The sequence below is a fragment of the Rhinoraja longicauda genome, chromosome 3, assembly GCF_053455715.1.
Source record: "Rhinoraja longicauda isolate Sanriku21f chromosome 3, sRhiLon1.1, whole genome shotgun sequence".
NCBI lineage: Eukaryota > Metazoa > Chordata > Chondrichthyes > Rajiformes > Arhynchobatidae > Rhinoraja > Rhinoraja longicauda.
In genome coordinates, this window is record NC_135955.1 from 76,509,811 (window position 1) to 76,530,682 (window position 20,872).

The following is a 20,872-nucleotide window of genomic DNA, read 5'->3' on the forward strand; positions in this document are numbered from 1 at the left end:
AATTTAGCAAATACAAATTTTTCATGCAAATGGTTGAAAATGTCCACTGCCAAACACATTATCGTATTTGCCTGCTGCTGCATGGGGGTTTTACAGAAGCTAGTGAAATTCAGCTGTGAAAGAAAACCAGGAGCAGCCATTGCAGCATTTCCTTGTAGGGCAGCAAAGGCAAGACTAGTCCCTCCACCTCTGATGGAAGTCTTTAGCTCCCTCCCGCGACAATGCAATTCCTCTCTCCTGATTTCAGCATCCGGATTGCAGCCTTATTCTGCTCCCTCCTTATCATGCTCTCTTTTTCTCTCTCTCTTTCCCTGAGCATATTGTTTTGTGACCCTTCATCCAAATTATGTTTCCTCTCTCCACCCTGTAAACCATGTTCTTCCCCACCCAATTCAGCTTCTTTCCCTCCCCCAAGCTTCATTATACCTTCATTCTCCCTCTCCCTTCTATCCCATCTCTTCATCTCCCTTGCTAACTGGAGCCTCTTTCTCACTCTTACGAACAATCACAATCATACTTTATTAGCCAAGTATGTTTTGCAACATACGAGGAATTTCATATTCTTCATACTGAGATTTAAGTGAAAACATTTGAATGGTTTGAAGATTAAATTCAAGTTAAGTTGATGCTATTGTCAATAATCTCTCTCCTACTCTTAATCACTGACTGTGCTCTCCTAATTAAGCTCCCATGTATCAATTACTCCCCTGGCCATTAGTCAATCAATTTAGCTGGATGCCAGCTGGGAGAAGGAGTTGGAAAAAAAAATAATGGAGTTCAAATATAAGTAGAATCTCAGCGTCCTCTTCCTGGCCGTGCAAATAAATATCAGGCTTCAGGAAACAAACAGCAGCTTTGGTTGATTCATCTAATTCCCATGCTCCTATTTTAAACAACTTCCCCAATTCACTCCCTGCCCTGAAAAAAGAAATCAGAAATAAAAAGAACATGTGCTGGAAATACTCAGCAGGTCAAGGAACATCTGTAGAGAAAGAGAAAAGGAGAGTTAATGGAACTATGCTATAACTTTCTGTCAGTACTGGAAAAAGTCTTAAGTAAAAATAATTAAATCACTAGAAGGCAAATAGAAAAGGAGAAAGAATAAAAATAACTAATATTGGATGGAAGGGAAGTGAGATTAGAAGGCTACAGCAGAATACAAGACAGGAATTTATGATTTTGAATATTAGAGTATTAAACACACAGTTAGTAAGTAGAGGTGATTGTATATTACTTTTTACACCACTTGACCGTAACAATAAATAATAGTAAAATGGATTAAAAATTAGAGTTCTGTTCCAGGCTATGTATTCACCATTAACATACCTTAGTGTTGCATCTGAAGAGTAGTTTGAGTGTTTCCAACACTTGCCTGACTTCTTCGAGATTTTTTAACTTCTTCCAGAGGACCGATTTTAATTCATCCCAGTTGTCAGTCCCTAGTCACAGTTCAAAATTTTAATAAATTATTGTCAAATCAAATTACAAAATGTAAAAATCAATATCTTATTTTGACTTAATTCTGAATTTACAAATTAAACATTGCATGTTAAACTTTCTGCAATTCTTGTGGCTAAAAGTAAAGCTCTTAAAGCAAAGTTTACTTTTAATTTTATCTTTCTTAGTTTAGTTTAGTTTAAATTAGAGATACAGCATGGAGACAACCATTTGGCCCACTGAGTCCACACTGACCAATCACTTGTTCACATTAGTTCAATGTAATCCCACTTTCATATCCTGTTATCTTCCTGTTCTAAAGCACCAAATATTAGAATGTTTTAAAACGTTGGGTTAACCTATCCGAAATATGGCCTGGTGCTCAAAGTGTACTTCCAGCTTTTTTCAGTAGGCACAATTGGCTGCTTTATTGGTTGAGTGAGGTGTGGCAGATAGAGTGTGCCGCAGTGCAACATTGCCCCACAACCTGATTCTCTTCCTTTTCAGTTTGCATGTTAAAGGAGCACAAGTGACAGGAATCCTATCCAGATATAGTGAAAATCAGAGAACATAAATGAGATCAAGTCTTGCTAGGTGATATTACCATTCTTAATCATTAATATGTTCACTTGAAGTTATACTTTACAAACGTGTTTTTATGTTGATGAAAATCTGTTGTGCAGAATCTGGAGATAGCAGTGAGGCGGCACAAATGAATCTTATTCAGGAGTATTCCAGGTATCACATCAAGTTCTTAACATTATGTAATATCCACAAGAGCAGAATTGATATTGGGAGAGTTTAAGTAAGGGGACGATAGCTGGGTTTGGAGAATACTACAAGGTTCGGTGTTGGCAGCTGTTTGGAGAGGAAGCATTGAAGTATTTACCTTGCTAAATAATTGGATGGGAGCACAGGTAATAAGAAGAGATAAGCCTTGGTATTGTCATCACATAAATAAACTTACTTTGTGCAAACATTAACGGGAAGAGCAACCAATTAATTTAATCTCATCTGATCTCAGAAATGAATAATTGGCATTCTGACCTATTGTTGGTTTCTCATGCATCCATAATTACAATTTAATTATTTTATCATAATTTTAACCTTTGAGAATACATGCAAGTTGCTCCATGGTGGCTACTTAAGAAAATAATTTAAACAAAATCATTCCGTATAAGTTTCCAAGATGGTAAAGCAGCATCTTAATGCTTCAGCAGTACAGGTTCTAACCTGCATATATGAACTTCAAGACCTCTGAGAAGCAGGCACAGAGCAGTGAGTCTAAAATGATGACCCTTACTGGCAGGATGTTTTGAAGTAAAGTTTGACTGGAGTTCATTGCATTGTCCTTTTCTATTAGAAACAGATTGCGAGCAATCTTCCCAGGTAATTCACCAGAGTTGCCAGGAATCTCCACAGCAAACAGTAGCATGAAGACATAGTTTGCTGTGCACAGCACAAGCCTGTGAGCTCTAGCCACATCTTGTCCATCCTTGGAAGAGAAGACCACATCTGTACACGAAGAGTTGCAGAAAAGGCTTAGCAAGTCACAGTGAAACCGGGATGTCTCAATCTTTAAACATGGTAACTTGACTGGAAGAGAAACAGAATCAATAATCAACTTCTGTACAAAACTAAAAATATGTACACTATTGAAAAGTATTAAGATTTTCTGTTCATTATCGACATGAGCAGTGAACAACCAAGCAAGTTTAAACCAGTCATTTTAAACCAGTATTACAATGTACATTCCTATTGCATAAAGGGGAAAACCTACTGTAATAAGTTGCCAACATTTAATGTTATTTTTTCCACTCAAAATCTGTACAGTAATATGAAATATTTTAGAAGAAATGAAAATTATTTTAATTTATAACCCAATTGTTTGGAGTAGAAATTTGGATGTAAGTAAGATGCAAAAATCCTCAATTCATTACACCCAAACGAATGCCTGAAAAATATCTTGATAGTGGGGCAAACCTTTTTTGTCCATCTCTAGTGGCCAGATGAAACAGGATTCAATACAAAAACAAATAATACCTTAAGGCTCCCTCTGGGAAAAAATAATATTGCAGAACTGAGCAGATGCCAAGGCTCACAGAAACATAAAATGGTTACAGCGAGGATTCGGCCTGTTAAGCTTCTGCCAGCTGAACAGAGCAGCAATCTAGCAACTCCCACACTATCCCTCGCTTCCACCATAACCCTGCAAGTGATTTCCTCTCAAATACTTCTCCAGCTTCCTTTTGAAGGTCTAATTAAATTTGTCTTAATCCTTACTCTAGCAGCATATTCCAGAACCTAACCAATCACTGTGAAAATAAATGCTGGTGTCAATTTTAGTTCATTTGCCTTCACCCTCATTCAATGACCCCCATCTCTTGATCCCTCTGTCAATGGGATCAGTTTCTCTCTGTCTATTTCCCCTATGCTCACTGCGGTTTTAATTACCTGTTAGATCTTTGTGCAACCTCCAAAGGACATCACACAAGCCTCTGCAGTCTATCAACATAATTAAAGTCCTTCCTATCTGGAGTTATATTGTTGTAATTTTCTGCAAATTTCCAAACCCATCACATCGCTGCTGTGGACTCAATACTCCAGTCGTGGCTGAACTAGTGATTTATCGTTTCTCAAGGGTCATCATGACTTCTCTGCTATTGTACTCTATGTCTCTGTTTATAAAGCACACATCTGTATGTTTTTCTAACCACTTTCTTAATCTGCTTTCAATAAACCATGCACCTATACTTTTAGAATTATGAGTTCTGGTTTCTATTGCCTCTTCTCATTCTTCTTACAAAAATATAACATTGGATTTCTCAGTATTAAATTTTAGCTGCCATATATCCACCCATTCAATCATCCTGCATCTATCTCCTTAAAATCTATTCTCACAGGTCACTGTGCCTCTGATTCTTGTGCAATCAGTAAATTTGAAACCAGTCCCTTGTCTATCCAAGTCATTGATAAATATATCAAGAGAAACAATGGTCCTCATCCCAACCCCTGGAGTGGTGCACTGTACACTTCCAGTCTGAAAAACAATTATTTACTACTACTCTCTGCTTTCTGTAATTTTGCCTGTTTTTCCACCATGTTGCTACAGGCCTTTTTAGTTTTTGATCTTCAGGATGCCTGTTATGTGGTATTTTATTATCATGGGCTTTTTGGAAGTCCCTATATTTCACATCAACCATATTTCCCTCATTGACCTGTTCAGATAGTTGAAAAACCCCCTAAAACAAGTTAGTTTATGCATGATTTGCTTTTAACAAATCCATGCTGGCTTTCCCTCATTCTCCCCACGTCCAAGTGGTTGCTATTTCTCTCCCTGATTCCTAGAACTTTCTAGAACTTTCCGCACTTCCGAGGTTGACATGATGGGTTTATCACTCTATCCTTTTTTGACCAAGAATCTATCAAAGTTTGGATAATCAAGGTCTCTGCTGTCTCTGCCTTCCATTTCAAGTGCAGTACGACTCTAAAGTGCTTCCTCATCCAGAAATGTTAATTACACCTTCCTTTGTTGAGACCCGAGGTGAAGATTGACATATAAGGCTCATATTGTACCTAAGTCATGCTCTCTGCTTTCAGATGTAACTTTTGTCGCTGATGAGCGCCACCCCTTGTCCTACAATCCTTTTGCTGCTCATACGCAAAAAGAATAGTTTGAAATCCCTTATATCTTTGCTGCTAGCCTTTTTTCATGCTCTCTATTTGCCTCATTTTCTTTTTCAAGCATCTTCCCTAACCCCACTCCTCACTTGATTTATTTTGGTGTTTCAGAGAAGAGCTTCATTAAAAAATGAAATATTATATTAACCTCTTACCTGGTGTGTTAATAAATTAGGGGCAGCTTTGTACTCTGCATCTTAACTAACTAAGAATTAGATTGTTTTCAAGAGAGAGCTAGATAGAGCTCTTAAGGATAGCGGAGTCAGGGGGTATGGGGTGAAGGCAGGAACGGGGTACTGATTGAGAATGATCAGCCATGATCACATTGAATGGTGGTGCTGGCTCGAAGGGCCGAATGGCCTACTCCTGCACCTATTGTCTATTGTGAATGCCTTACATGTTTTACCAGGGCTCTTTCAGTGAACTGAAGGAGAGTTTCATCAAACCAGAATGGATCAGATTTACAGCCAGCTTCCAGAAATAGATAGTGCTCTGACTCGCTTTGATGCTTATTCCCATGATTGACCCCTAAGTTAAGGTATCATTCATTATAATAATAATAAAATAACATTAGTGATGGGATCTTTGATGTTATAAATAAAATGTTTGCTTTTGTTTGTTAAAATCAATGGAATAATTTGGTAGGTTTGCATATTTTCATTACATAAGCCATGTAAAGGCACTCGCCCTCATTACCTTCTCTTACCTGGCTCCTTAAGTCTAGGTGGTGGAATTAGTTGGGGTCTGCTACTCCTTTTCTTTTTCTTCTGAGAGGACTTCTGCTTTAAACATTGGATGATGAAGTATTCTAACTGAAAAAATTGTACATAACATTTGTGCAATAATCAGAATCACCCACATCCAGATAGCTGGAGAATTAAATTCAAAATTAAGTGAAAAACAATTTGTATGAACCATAATCCAGTTTCTTCCAATTTTATGAGAAATGCATTCATTTTTATAATTATAAATTAAACTACTTGTTTCCCACCACCAAAATAGAAGAGTACATTTGGTAGAGTACTGGAAGCTATTAATTCTCATGAGTCAAGAATTAAGAGTGTTCAATTGTCATATACACTGACAATGGAACAATGAAATTCTTATTGCAGCTTAACAGGCCCGTAAACACATTAACATGCAGATAAAATGCAATAATCAAAAAGACAATTTAAAACCGTCATACTAGGTAACCACTATAGTGCAAAGAGCGAAGTTCGTAGTGCAATGAAAGACAGTCCATAGAAGATCATGGTTGCTGAGGTAAGTGTTGTGTATTATTCAAGAACCTGATGGTTGCTGTGAAGAAGCTGTTCTTGAAACTTGTGGTCATGGCTTTCAAGCTCTTTAAACTTCTAGTGCATTAGAGGCATTGATGAGCTTTCTTTGTGATTGCGTCAATGTGCTGGTCCCAGGACAGATCTTCAGCGCTATAGAGATATGAGTTCCACACCCTGGAACTTGAAGTTGTTGACTCTCTCCACTGCCGTCCCATCGATGATGACAGGTTCATGGATCCCAGGCATTTGCCTCCTTAAGTTAACAATCGGGTCCTTGGTCTTGCTAAAGTCAAGAGCATGTTTGTTCTTCGGCACCAATCAGATTTTCAATCTCGCTCCTGTACTCGGATTCATTGTTACCCGTTAATCTTCCAACAATGGTGGGTGTCATCAGCAAATTTAAAGATGGCGTTGGAGCTGCGTCTGGCTACAAAGTCATGGGTATAGAGAGGGTAGGGAAGGAGACTGAGCATCTTGAGGTGTTCCTCTGTTGACGCTTATTGAGGAGGTGGTTACGTAATTCATAATTGTCCACCCTTTCTACCCGTGAGGCCACTTTCATGACACTATGTATCTGCATTTCTAGATTCTTCCGCTCTACAACACTCCCCAGGGCCCTGCCACTCACTTTGAAGGCCCTGCCCTGTTTTGACTTCCTAAATACAATACAATACAATATCTTTTATTGTCATTATATAAGTACAACGAGATTTTTGAATGTCGCTTCCATATCGATGCTATCAAATATATATATAAATCACGGCAAAAATGAAAACAACAAAGGGGGTCGGGAAAAGAAAAAAAAAGCGGGAACAAGGTAAAGTGCAAAAAAAGGTTCATGCAGGGGTCAGTTGTGCCGGATGATCCTGGGGGCAGAGACAGGGTTCTCAGCAGGACCGATTCAGAGCAGCTATAGCTCTAGAGATAAAGCTGTTTCTTAGTCTGGAGGTGCGGGCGTAGAAGGCTTTGTAACGTCTGCCAGATGGAAGTAGTTCAAACAGACGGCGGCATGGGTGTGTGGAGTCTTTGTAGATGCTGGTGCCTTTCTTGAGGCAGCATGCGTTGTAGATGTCCTCCAGGGCTGGCAGCTGTGTCCGAATGATCCACTGCGCTCTGCAGACGACCCGCTGAAGAGCTTTCCTGTCCGCTGCCGTGCAGCTGAGATACCACACATTGATGCCGTATGTCAGTATACTCTCTGTGGTGCAGCCATAGAAGGTCATCAGTAGCTGTTGTGGCAGACTGACCTTTTTAACGTTCTCAGGAAAACCAGCCGTTGCTGTGCTTTTTTGACTAGTGCAGCGGTGTTGGTGGACCATGTGAGGTCCTCTGAAATTTGTTGAAAATGCAACATCCTGCACATCTGCATTAAGCTCTATTAGCCACTCCTCAGCCCACTTGCCCAGCTGATCAAGATCCTACTGCAAGTTTTGATAACCATCTTCACAATCTACGATGCCACCCACTTTTATGTTATCTGCTGTGCTAAAGATACGACTGAAGCCTATGCCATGTTCAGCAGGAAAAGCTGAGTGTATGATCCATCTTGGATTTTTTTCTCATGAACTGGTATATCCTAGCTACATTTTCCACTGCAAAGTTTCTTATCACTAACATCCTGAGATTCACCATTGGTCAGAAATTCAAGTAGACCGAACACAAATATTGTAACTACAGAGACAGTTCAAATGCTGAGTATCTTGCACTGAGAGATTCATTGCATGACACCTGTAAACCCTTTCCACTATTTAAATGGCACAGCTCAGAAGCATAATGAACAAATTTTCTTCCTGCCTGGTTGAGTGAAAGTCCAAAAAATGCAACAAGCCTCAGTGTCTTCCAAACACACCCATTCATTTGATAGGTATCCCATCCAGAATCGTAAGCATTTATCGCTTTTACTATCATGGCAGCAGAGCATGCTATCTGCTTAAGGCATTGCTTTTGTTTACCAATTCTACTCTGACAACACCTTCCAAATCTGTCAGTTTTACCACAAAGGACAAAGGGAGCAAGTGCCTGAGATCACCACCATCCACAGATCTCCCTCTTCGGGATGGACTTTATCTTGACTTTCAAATATATCACAATCCTTTCACAGTGGCCAGTTCTAAATCCTAAAAATCACTGCCCTGCTCCATTCACAAAAACATAGAATTGTACAGCATAGGCCCTTCAGCTCACAATGTGAGGAACAGAAAGACTGTAGCAGGTCATGGAAATTCTTCACCTTTACTTTCTGAAGGGCAATTACGGACAGTTAATAAATGCCAGCAGTGACCACAGCCTGAAGGAAATAATGTAAAAACATGGTTTCATAATTTGTCATTCCTATGAGGCTCATTCCTTTAAAATATGTTATAACTAGCCATTTACATTTTCCCCCACAATAAATTTATTTGTGGAATTCCTTCAAAAGCTGGCAATTTAACAACCCTTTAAATGCCTAGCATTTTAAGCCATTCAGCAACACACCCACAAATAAGATTGCCAACTGTCCCGTATTAGCCAAGACATCCCATATTTTGGGCTAAATTTGTTTGTCCCGTACGGGACCGCCCTTGTCCTGTATTAGGCCCGGGGCCTAATATTAGGTGCCGCTGTAGGCCCGGACACTGTAGGTAGGGTTGCCAACTGCCCCATATTAGCCGAGACATCCCGTATTTTGGGTTCAATTTGTTTGGCCCGGATGCTGTAGGCCAGGGGTCGGCAATCCACGGTACTAATCCGTCCCACCGCCTGTTTTTTTACGGCCCGTGAGTTAATAATGATTTTTGCAGTTTAAAAAAGTTGAAAAAAAAATCAAAAGAAGAATATTATTGGAACACAGCCATGCGTGAGGTGGGGGTGAGCTGCCAGCGATCCAGCCACTCACGGGGGAAGCGGTCGCCCACTGGGCTGCGATACACCACCGACATTCACTGTAAACCTCCCACCCCCCAGCCGCCTCCAACACGGGGACCGGAGTCCGGGCAAATGCGGACGGGATGGACATTGCCTTTGATCACTCAGCCTCAGAGTTGGGAGGGAACGATGTTGACAGCTCACAATAGCAAGGAATAATATGTGCCCTCGTTTTTAATTTTACTTTCACGAGATCAGAGCTGTGCCTTCACTTGTCTAGCTGTTCAATATTGTTTTGCAGAACACAGAATGTAGAAACGAGGGACTACCAATGCTGGTCTCCTAAAAAAGACACAAAGTAACTCAGCACGTCAGGCAGCTTCTGTGGAGAACACGAATAGGTGACGTTTTGGGTCAGGAACAACACATTTGCAGTGACACTATAGCTGTGCTAAAAGAATACAATATACTTTGACATTACCAGACTATTCGAGAACCAGATTAACTAATGCTCATTTAAATAGTGTATTGCTTTTGGCATCAACAAATGTGAACCCCCAATATTGATAAGCTTTTAAACAGCAAAAAACATTAGGTTTTTCAATGATTTATTAAATATTTAAATTGAAACAAACTATTCCCTTTTTATGTGGACTTTCCACTTTTCAATAATGAATGTTTAAAATGTTTACATTGTAAGTTTCCTTGTATTTTATAAATTAAAAAGATTTTTAATAGAAATAAATTATGAATTAAATATGTTTTAATCACAAATGGTGAACCTTGGTTAAGGACAAATCGTTTTATAAGTTTTAGCCTTTAATTTTTTAATGCAAAATTTAGTGAGTTGTGTTTTAATAAAATAAGTATATTTTTTCTTTTTTATGTAAACTAAGTGGCCCGCTGCTTGTTCATTAATTCATGATACGGCCCGCAGTAACAAAAAGGTTGCCCACCCCTGGTGTAGGCTAACGGAGTGTGTTCGGGGAGTGGGGCCGAGTGTGTTCGCCTAACGGAGGTTGCATAGCAATCCGGCTGCCGGCCGCCATTGGTGGAGCGGGAGCACGTGGCCACTGGCTGGGTGAGGTCACGTGGGGGCGCGGGTGGTGATGTCAACTTGTCCCATATTTGGGAGTTAGAAAGTTGGCAACTCTACCCAAAACCCCCCACTGAGCAATGCAGAAATCATGTGGGGATGTGCTTAAATAAGAAAAATTGCAAGTACATTGCAGTGAATTGTTCTCTTTGTTCTGTAGACACACACCATGTCTTTGTTATTGAACAGAAATTCAATATGATGGTTTTAGCAGCTGTATGTGCACATGTGGGTGTTTTATTCAATTTAATATCCCGTGATGAGTTTTATCTAAAATCTTGCAATAATGTTTTCCCTATGTTAGTACCATGGATTATGAACTATTTCTTTCTTGGACAAAACCAAAGAGATTCCTTGCATTCTTTCCTATAAAATTCCTTTCTGAGTTTGTGTCCAGATTCATGTCATCAATTTTATTTTTGCAGGACTGCCAGGCAGTGGGGTTTCATAATGAATGGGCGTTCAAGAGGTGAATGGTCAATGGGGGGGGGGGGGGGGGTGAGGGTGGAATAAATTCATTTGCAATCCAAATGTTAACATATGACCGACAGTGAAAAAAGAATAAAGTTGAAATGCAGAAAACATTTAATACCGCCATTTAATGCCATGTTAGCGACAGGCTGGGCTGGATGAACGGAATGATTCAGCTAGGGTCCACTCCTACTGACAGATTGGATCATTTAAGCTGTTCCCACTAGTGGAAGGAAAGAGACCAAGAGGTCGCACGTGTAAAATGGAGGGGTGATGAATTAAGTATGACACGAGGGAAAACTTTTGTATGGGAGTATGTGTTTGGAAACTGAAATCCACTACTTGTGGATGTGATGGAAGCAGCTTCCATTGTGTAAATGGGATAAATATGTGGTGAGGAAATATTTGCAAGGTAATGGAGAAGAGGCCAGCCAGGTGGAACTAGTGAGTTGCCCTGGGAGGGAGCAGATGCGGGCACGACAGGCCAAATGCTCCTTTCTGAGCTGTAACCAGTCTATGATTCTATGCTTTTGCATGCATTTTACATTCGACTTGAAATACAAATTCTAGCCATGTTCAAACGATCCCCGATATAGCAGCCAAACAGCCAATTGTGCTTTTCCCATTCACTATCACTTACGTCATTACTGAAAGCCATATCTGTGTTGTGTTGTACATTTGTCATTTTATGGGCAAGAAAAAGATGCTGGAAAATGTCTTCTCAGAGCAGAACCAGCATTCAGTAAGACCTGGGTTGATCTTTTACCTCAGCACCACTTTCCTATCTCCCATATCTTTTAATTCCTCTGATATCCAAATATTTAGAAATTTCTGCTTGGATATTTTTAATAACTACACCTGTACAGTCCTCTTGTGCAGAAAATTCACCAGGGTCTCACCAGGGCCATGTATAATTCCAGTTTAATATTGTTAGTCTTGTACTCGCCATGTCTAGATTGTGATCAATTGGGGTGCACTAATCCTTGCACCACCCTACTAATCACTACCTCCTAATCCAAAAATGAACAGCAAATTTCTTCTTTCCTCTCTGAGCGCACTTCAGAATCTGCAGCCTTTTAAGATACATAGATACATAGAAAATAGGTACAGGAATAGGCCATTCGTGTCAGCACCGCCATTCAATGCAATCATGGCTGATCATCCACAATTAGAACCCCGTTCCTGCCTTCTCCCCATATCCCTTGATTCCGCGAGCCCTAAGAACTCTAACTCTCTTTTGAATGCCTTCTGAGGCAGAGATTTCCACAAATTCACATACTCTCTGGGTGAAAAGGTTTTTCCTCATCTCAGTTCTAAATGGCCTAACCCCTTATTCTTAAGCTGTGGCCCCTGGTTCTGGACTCTCCCTGCTAAGGTCCTTTTCCAGTCAACTTTGGCCAGCTCCTCCCTCATACCTCCATAGTCCCCTTTGTTCAACTGGAATACTGACACTTCTGATTTTACCTTCTCCCTCTCAAACTGCAGTTTAAAACTTATCATATTATGGTCACTACATCATAATGGTTCCTTTACCTTGAGTTCCCTTATCAAATCCGTTTCATTACACAACACTAAATCCAGAATTCCCTTCTCCCTGGTATGCTCCAGTACAAGCTGCTCCAAGAACCCATCTCGGAGGCATTCTACAAACTCCCTTTCTTGGGGTCCAATATCACCTTTTAGCCTCCACCCTTCCTTACCCAACTTGACTAATCAACCCCTGCTCACCTGCAGTGGTCTTGTGACAACCCTCCCCTACCTCTCTAAGTAGAGGGGTACTTTCAGTCTAGATGAGGAACTCAACATGATATATCGACTGCCCATTTCCTCCACAGACCGAGCTCCCCAGCAGCTCCTCTTTACTTGCTATACATTCCTGCATCTGGAGTCTCATGTGCCTGCAACTTTCTTCTCACTATTTTATGCCTGTTAACTAATTATCAATCTATGCCAGTACATTAGTTCCAATCCCATATACGCTGTTTAATAATCTCACGTGACACCTTATCAAAGTCGATATGAAAGTCCAAATATAGTACGCACATTGGCTTCTTCTTATCTATTTTGAAAAAATAGGCTTGGATGTGGAGAGGATGTTTCCACTAGTGGGAGAGTCTAGGACTAGAGGTCATAGCCTCAGAATAAAAGGACGTTATTTTAGGAAAGAGATGAGGAATTTCTTTAGTCAGAGGGTGGTGAATCTGGAATTCTTTGCCACAGAAGGTTGTGGAGGCCATCAGTGGATATATTTAAGGCAGATATAGATAGATTCTTGATTGGTACAGGTATCAGAGGTTATGGGGAGAAGGGAGGAGAATGGGGTTAGGAGAGAGAGATAGATCAGCCATGATTGAATAGCGGAGTAAACTTGATGGGACGAATGGCCTAATTCTGCTCCAATCAGTTATGATCTTATGATCTTATGATTTTGTTCATTTCAACCTCAGAAAATTTCAACAGGCTTGTCAAAAATGACTTCCCTTTCACAAATTTTCCTTTACTCAATCCAATGCCTTGTTACTAATTCCTTGATAATAGATTCTAGCATTTTCCTACTACGGATATCAAGCTATCTAATCTGTGTACCCTGCTTTTTTTCTCCTTCATTTCCCTACTTGTTTTCTCCTCCTTTCTTAAATAGTAGGGTTGCAATCTGTGGACACAATTCTCGAATCTATGAAACAAAAGCAAACTGTGGGAGCAACTCAGTGGGCCTAGCAGCACTGAGTAGGCAAATAGATAATCTGTGAAGGGAAAGGTTTTGGAGCAACATCCTTCATCTGGATTTAAAGGGAAGAGGGGAAGCAGAGGGATCTAGGAGTGCAGATACATAGTTCCTTGAAAGTGGTGTCACAGGTAGATAGCATGGTCAAGATGGTTTTCATCACATTGGCCTTCATTAATATTGAGTATTGAGTATAGACGTTGGAAGGTCATGATGCAGTTGTATAAGATATGAGGCCACATTTAGAGTATTGTGTACCATGTTATAGGAAAGATGTTGTCAAGCTGGAAAGGGCGCATAGAAAATTTACGAGGATGGTGCCAGGACTCGAGGGCCTGAGCAACAGGGAGAGGTTGACTAGGCTGGGACTTTATTCCTTGGAGTGCAGGAGGATGAGGGGTGGTCTTATAGAGGTGTAGAAAAGAGGAATAGATGGGGTAAATACACACTCTTTTCCACAGAGTAGGGGAATTGAGAACCAGAGGACATAGGTTTAGTGTGAGGGTGGAAAGAAATAGGAAACTGAGGGGTAATGTTTTTACACAAAGGGTGGTGGCTATATGGAATAAGCTGCCAGAGGAGGTTGTTGAGGCAGGTACTACTGCTACGTTTAAGATACATTTAGACTGGTATATGGATAGGATAGGTTTAGAAGAATATGGGCCAAATGCAGGCAGGTGGGACAAGTGTAAATGGGGCATGTTGGTTGGCGTGGGCAAGTTGGGCCAAGGGGCCTGTTTCCATGCTCTCTGCCTGTATGAATAAGTGGGATCCTCAGCTCCTTACAGTTGTTATCAAGCTTCAATGATACTAACTCAATGTGAGAGAGTTAAAAATGTTATAGTTCAAGTGTGACATTATCCATCTGAGGAAAGAATAGATTTATTATGTGAATTTCTCTTTAGTAAAGAAGGCTGAGGAGTGAACTAACAGAGGTCTTAACAACAAAGAAAGGTTTTGGTAGAGTGGACACAAAGAGAATGTTTCCACTTGTGGAGAAAAGTATAATTAGATGTCGTCAACATATGATTGTTTTCCAATAATTAATTCGGAAGAAACTTCTTGATCCAAAGAGTATTCTGAATGCAGATCTTGCTTTCATGGGAAATGGTTTGAATAAACAGTATAAATATATTTGAAGGAAGTTTGGAGAAGGGAATGGAGTCATGCTGATAGATGGGGCAGAGGCTGGAGTGGAGCATGAATGCCAATATGGCAAAGATACAGGTAGTCCACATTGGCATTTATGAAATGGATGCCACTATTTCAGAGATAAATGGAGCAGATGTAATTTCTTACTGTTAACTCGGGTCATCCTGGAGTATTTACTACCACATCCAGACATGCAAATGTTTATCATCTCCAAGTCTAAATCATGAAACTCCTTCCCCAGCAGCACTGTGGATGCAGCTTTCAACAGAAGCAATGCAGCTGTTCAAAAAGGCAATTCACCACCACACTCTCAAGTACAATTAGTGATGGGCAAGAATGCTGACTTTGACAGCGAAACCTAGATTTCCAAAATGAACTGAAAATTTGTCGGGTTATTTTTATTCCTTTCTTTTACCTCATCATATTACACACCGTTCTACTCTAGTTTGCAATCAATCCCCAGCTTCCTGGCTTTGCCACTTAATGTGTGGTTGTTTAAAAGTACGCAGTAGAGTGAAGAGTGATGAAGCACTTTCTTCACTATCGGGCAAGGGAGCCCAAAGGCTTCCACACACAAGTGCCCCTTAAATCTCTGGGATACACAAATTGAAGCACAATTACAGTTCTACACATTAAGTGGAAAATCTTATGATTGATTGCCACCTAGCCACCTAATTCCAGTCTCCCCCCCACTCCCCTCCCGGTTACAATGGAAACCCTACGAGGACGGGCCCAACGGGCACACTCGTGCTAGTATACTACTAAAACTCAGATCTTGTGTTATATATATATATATATGCGCGTAACAGCGGTTTCTCTGATTTCGTCAAAACGGTGAACCGTAGCGCCACGATTTTTGCACCGCCTTAATCACCACGCGGTTATCTGCTGCAAAATTGTTTTTTATTTAATTCGGTCGCATGTTTTTTAAGTTACAGAGGTTTTAAAGCGCTCCCCCCCCCCCCCCCTAAATTATAGGGGGCGCTGTGGTGCGGATTTATTGAAGGTCTTCAGATTATAATAATAATAATAATAATATATTTATTTTATATAGCGCCTTAACACATGCACAAAGCGCTTTACAAATACAATTAACATAGAAACAAACAGACAAACAGACAAACTATCCTGACGGAAAAGCGGCGAATAATCAACGCCAGCGTCCTCTCACGTCAGGGTCCGGCAGTAGACATTAAAGAACACAAGACACACAGATACAATTTTTTACACAAAACAGCCATCACAGTGATTGCTCTAGGCATACCCTCACTGTGATGGAAGGCAAAGTCTTATCTCCTCCTCGTTCTTCTCCCGTGGCGCCACGAGGTGATCGAGGCTCCCAACCCCTTGAAGCCCCCACCGGGCGATGGAAAGTCCCAGGGTCGAGCCGAGCAGGCCGATGAAAGTCCTGAGCCCCCACCGGGCGATGGAAAATGCCGCGGCCGAGCCACGCAGGGCGATGAGAGTCCTGAGCCCCCACCGGGCGATGTAAAGTGCTGCGGCCGAGCCACGCAGGGCGATGAAGGGCCTGCGGGCGGGTTGATCGTGCCTCGTGCTTCGGGGCGGTCGAAGCTGCTACGGCTGGAGCTCCCAAAAGCCGGTCGCCAGCCAGGGACCTGCGAGCTCCCGATGTTGCGGTCTGCAGGGCCCACGGCCGAAGCCTCCGAGATGGTAAGTCCAGGCCCTGCGACCGGAGTCTTCGAGGTCGATCCCAGCTGGAGGCCGCCGACTCCACGATGTTAGGCCGTTGCGCGAACGGAGATACGACACGGTAAAGGTCGCATCTCCGTTGAGGAGGAGATTTAAAAAAAGGTTTCCCCCAACCCCCCCACCACCCCCCTACATACACAGAATTAAAAATAAAACAAAACGTACATTTAACATCAACAATGACAAAAAAACACAAAAAAAAAACGGAGAGACTGATGTCACAATGCCCCTGTGAGATGGGGGATACATTGTGGTACTGGGAAAAGGGGAGGTCCCCCTTCCCCCCTCAACCCCTTCATCCCCCCTCCTTCCCCACTCCCTCCCCCCTCCTCCCCCTCCTCCCCCTCCCTCCCCAACTCCCTCCCCCCTCCCTCCCCACCTCCCTCACCCCTCCCCCCTAACTCCCCCCCACTCCCTCCTTCCCTCCATCCCTCCCTCCCCCAATCCCTCCCCCCTCCCTCCACCCTTCCATCCCTCTCCCCCTCCCCCCTCCTTCCACCCTCCCTCCCCCCTCCCGGTTACATGGTTGCAACATTGTTGCGAAAAACAACTGCCAGTTTTTAAAAGTTGTGCAAGTCACTTAACATACACAGATCAGCATGGGGCCCCTATTCCCTCCCTCCCCCCCTTCCCCCCTCAACCCCTTCCTCCCCACTCCTTCCCACCTCCATCCCCACTCCCTCCCCCCCTCCTCCCCAACTCCCTCCCCACCTCCCTCACCCCTCCTCCCCTAACTCCCCCCCCTCCCTCCTTCCCTCCATCCCTCCCCCCCTCCCTCCACCCTTCCATCCCTCTCCCCCTCCCCCCTCCTTCCACCCTCCCTCCCCCCCTTATGGTTACAATGGAAACCCTACGGGGACGGGCCCAACGGGGAAAGAGGGGTACTGGGAAAAGGGGAGGTCCCCCTCCCTCCCCTTCCCCCCTCCCCTCCCCCCTCCCCCTCCCCCCTACCCCTCTCCCTCCCCCCTCCCCCCCTCCCCCCTACCCCTCTCCCTCCCCCCTCCCCCCCTTCCCCCCTCCCCTCCACCCCTCCCTCCCCCTCCCTTCCTCCCTCCACACCTCCCTCCTCCCTCCCTCCCCCTTCCCTCCCTCCCCCTTCCCTCCCTCCCCTCCTCCCGGTTACAATGGAAACCCTACGAGGACGGGCCCAACGGGGAAAGAGGGGTACTGGGAAAAGGGGAGGTCCCCCTCCCTCCCCCCTTCCCCCATCCCATCCCCCCTCCCTCCCCTTTCCCTCCCCTTCCTCCCCTTCCCCCTCCCCCCCTCCCTCCCCTCCTCCCTCCACACCTCCCTCCTCCCTCCCTCCCCTTCCCTCCCTCCCATCCTCCCAATGCTTGTTTGAGATGGGTGCTACATTGTTTCGAAAAGCACCACTAACAGATCGCAGTGAGAAGCACTATGTGACCGCGAATGTTTCAAAACAAGCACTTAAAAAGCACTTATCTTTTTTTAAAGTATTTTTTTTTATTGCAAGTCACTTAACATACACAGATCAGCATTGGGCCCCTATGCTCGTGGGCCACCGGGGCAAGTGTTTCGAAAAAAGCACTGAGAGTGTGTCTGGGGGAGAGAGAGAATGGGGGGGGGTCTGAGAATGGGGACTTGGGAGGGGGACAACAGGGGTCGTTGCGGAGGGAGCTTGGTGGTGGGGAAAGAGGGGTACTGGGAAAAGGGGAGGTCCCACTTCCCCCCTCAACCCCTTCCTCCCCCCTCCTTCCCACCTCCATCCCCACTCCCTCCCCCCCTCCCTCCCCCCTCAATCCCAACCTCCATCACCACTCAGCCCCTAACTCCCCCCCTCCCTCCTTCCCTCCATCCCACCCTCCCCCACTCCCTCCCCCCTCCCTCCACCCTTCCATCCCTCTCCCCCTCCCCCCTCCTTCCACCCTCCCTCTCCCCCTCCCGGTTACAATGGAAACCCTACGGGGACGGGCCCAACGGGGAAAGAGGGGTACTGGGGAAAGGGGAGATCCCCCTCCCTCCCCTCCCCCCTACCCCCTCCCCCTTCCCTCCCCCCTTCCCCCCTCCCCTTCCCCCTCCCCTCCCCCCCTCCCTCCCCCTCCCCTCCACACCTCCCTCCACACCTCGCTCCTCCCTCCCTCCCCCCCTCCCGGTTACAATGGAAACCCTACGAGGACGGGCCCAACGGGGAAAGAGGAGTACTCAACCCCTTCATCCCCCCTCCTTCCCACCTCCATCCCCACTCCCTCCCCCCCTCCTCCCCCTCCCTCCCCAACTCCCTCCCCCTCCCTCCCCCCTAACTCCCCCCCTCCCTCCTTCCCTCCCTCCCCCAATCCCTCCCCCCCTCCCTCCACCCTTCCATCCCTCTCCCCCTCCCCCCTCCTTCCACCCTCCCTCCCCCCTCCCCGTTACAATTGAAACCCTACGAGGACGGGCCCAACGGGGAAAGAGGGGTACTAGGAAAAGGGGAGGACCCCCTCCCTCCCCCCTTCCCCCTCCCCTCCCCCCCTCCCCTCCCTCCCCCTCCCCCCTACCCCCTCCCTCTCCTCCCCCCTCCCTCCCCTCCCCTCCTCCCTACACACCTCCCTCCTCCCTCCCTCCCCCTTCCCTCCCTCCCCTCCTCCCGGTTACAATGGAAACCCTACGAGGACGGGCCCAACGGGGAAAGAGGGGTACTGGGAAAAGGGGAGGTCCCCATCCCTCCCCCCTCCCCCCCTTCCCCCCTCCCTCCCCTCTCCCTCCACCCCTTCCCTCCTCCCTTCCCCCCTCCCCTCCCCCCTCCCCCTCCCCTCCACACCTCCCTCCTCCCACCCCCTTCCCTCCCCCCCACTCCTCTCCCGGTTACAATGGAAACCCTACGAGGACGGGCCCAACGGGCACACTCGTGCTAGTAGGCTTATAAAAGACAAACCTTTAATGGACTGATTCTCGAAGAATAATGTTTAAATCCTAAATTACAAATAAATTGCACTATGAGCTTCCGAGAATAAAATATGCATGTAAACAATTTAGATTCAGCTGTTTGCTAAACTTTGAATAAAAGAACAAATTGCTGGATGAACTCTGCAGGCCAGGCAACAAAGTACAGAGGATGTTTCAGGTTCCATTTTATTAAATCTTCATTCCCTGAAACATTAGCCTAACTTTGTTCAGATCAATGTAGAGCAGCTTGCTAGCTATCTTCATCTTTTAATTTGAAGCTTGCAACACAAAGTTTATCTTTTAATCTCGAAAGTTAAAGATTAACATTAGGATATCAGATTTATTTCTGAGGTGCAAACAAATTGAATTTAATTACAGCTGGAATCGTTAACATTACTAGGAGGGTTTACTGGTGATGGAGTTTCTCCACTGTTCCAGTGGAAGTAAATTAAGTAACAGATATTAGGTATTGGATAAACTTGGTGTTCAAGACATTAACACATCAGCAACCATATGCTTTGTGATGCTTATTGTACATGGGTAGTAGCAATGGCCATTTTGTGGGCTCAGGTACATGTATGTAACCTGAACACCCAAGATTTTATGTATAAAGTGTTTTTGTTTCCTTCTCTAAAGCAACACCTTTACACAATGCATGTTTTTTTTTGCTGGGAAGATGCTCTGAATATATTTGTAATGGTATAAACACAATAGGACATAATTGTCTCTGTCATCAACCCTTTTGCTCTGGCAGTGTTAATGACATAGACTATTATGTTCTTCAACAGAAAATACATTGAAGCTAAACGCTACAATAATTTTCAAAATAAGTTTCTCTGTAATCATTTGATCCAACAATAGATTGTGATACAAATAATGTTATCTTAAAATATCATGTCATAGAAAATAACCATCCAGTGAAAGCATAACAATCTTGCTCACCACTCCTCCAAAGTACTTCCTCACATTGAAGTCATTGAGACTATGAAGTTCCAAGTAGGCAGCTCCAATTTCTTTTGACAGTTCTAATCCTTCAAAGAATGGCACGCAGCTCCCTTTATCTGATGTGCACAATGGGCACGAACAAGGTGGACTCTCTTCTGTTGAGAATTTTGAAATTTCATGAATATCATGTAAAAATATTCCTCTTTTATATATAACTCACAAATAAACAGAATAATGACAGGTTGATTAGCTTTTCTTTAATTTAGATCTTGAAAGTCATTACGACCTTTATTATATGACACCTCTATAAATTTCTAGAGTATCTTATCAAGTCTGTCATAGCACTTTACTACAATTATTTAAAGGCATAGCTTGTAGAAATACATTAGCCATTTTCCACACAGTAAAATCCAGCAAAGAGGGATTTAAAATAATGGGATCATTACCAAGTAACTGGTAGATGGTTAAAACGCCACAAAACTTCACCGAATTACACAACGGTTGCAGCATGGAAAGAAGCCATCAAATGCAAACCACCTCTATGTAAGAGCAACCCAGCTAATCCCATTCCTTAACCATATCGTCATAACCATGCAAATTCTTTCCATTCAGTTACATATCCACATCACTCTTGACTGCTGCGATTGA

The 20,872-nt window shown here is 43.7% G+C and overlaps 1 protein-coding gene across 6 annotated transcripts in view; it reads right to left on the minus strand.

Moving 5' to 3' along the window:
- The window catches only part of rhobtb3 (Rho related BTB domain containing 3), an 85,290-nt gene that overhangs the window by 15,004 nt on the left and 49,414 nt on the right, over positions 1-20,872 (minus strand). For 5 of the 6 annotated variants that reach the window (XM_078396475.1, XM_078396473.1, XM_078396477.1 and 2 more), the window contains 4 exons: positions 20,222-20,379; positions 5,825-5,930; positions 2,671-3,033; positions 1,327-1,439 (listed from right to left, as the gene is read on the minus strand). In XM_078396475.1, the coding sequence (XP_078252601.1) occupies positions 1,327-1,439; positions 2,671-3,033; positions 5,825-5,930; positions 20,222-20,379 (740 nt within the window). The remainder of the gene's footprint in view (positions 1-1,326; positions 1,440-2,670; positions 3,034-5,824; positions 5,931-20,221; positions 20,380-20,872) is intronic. The other variant, XM_078396474.1, reaches the window with a different exon arrangement.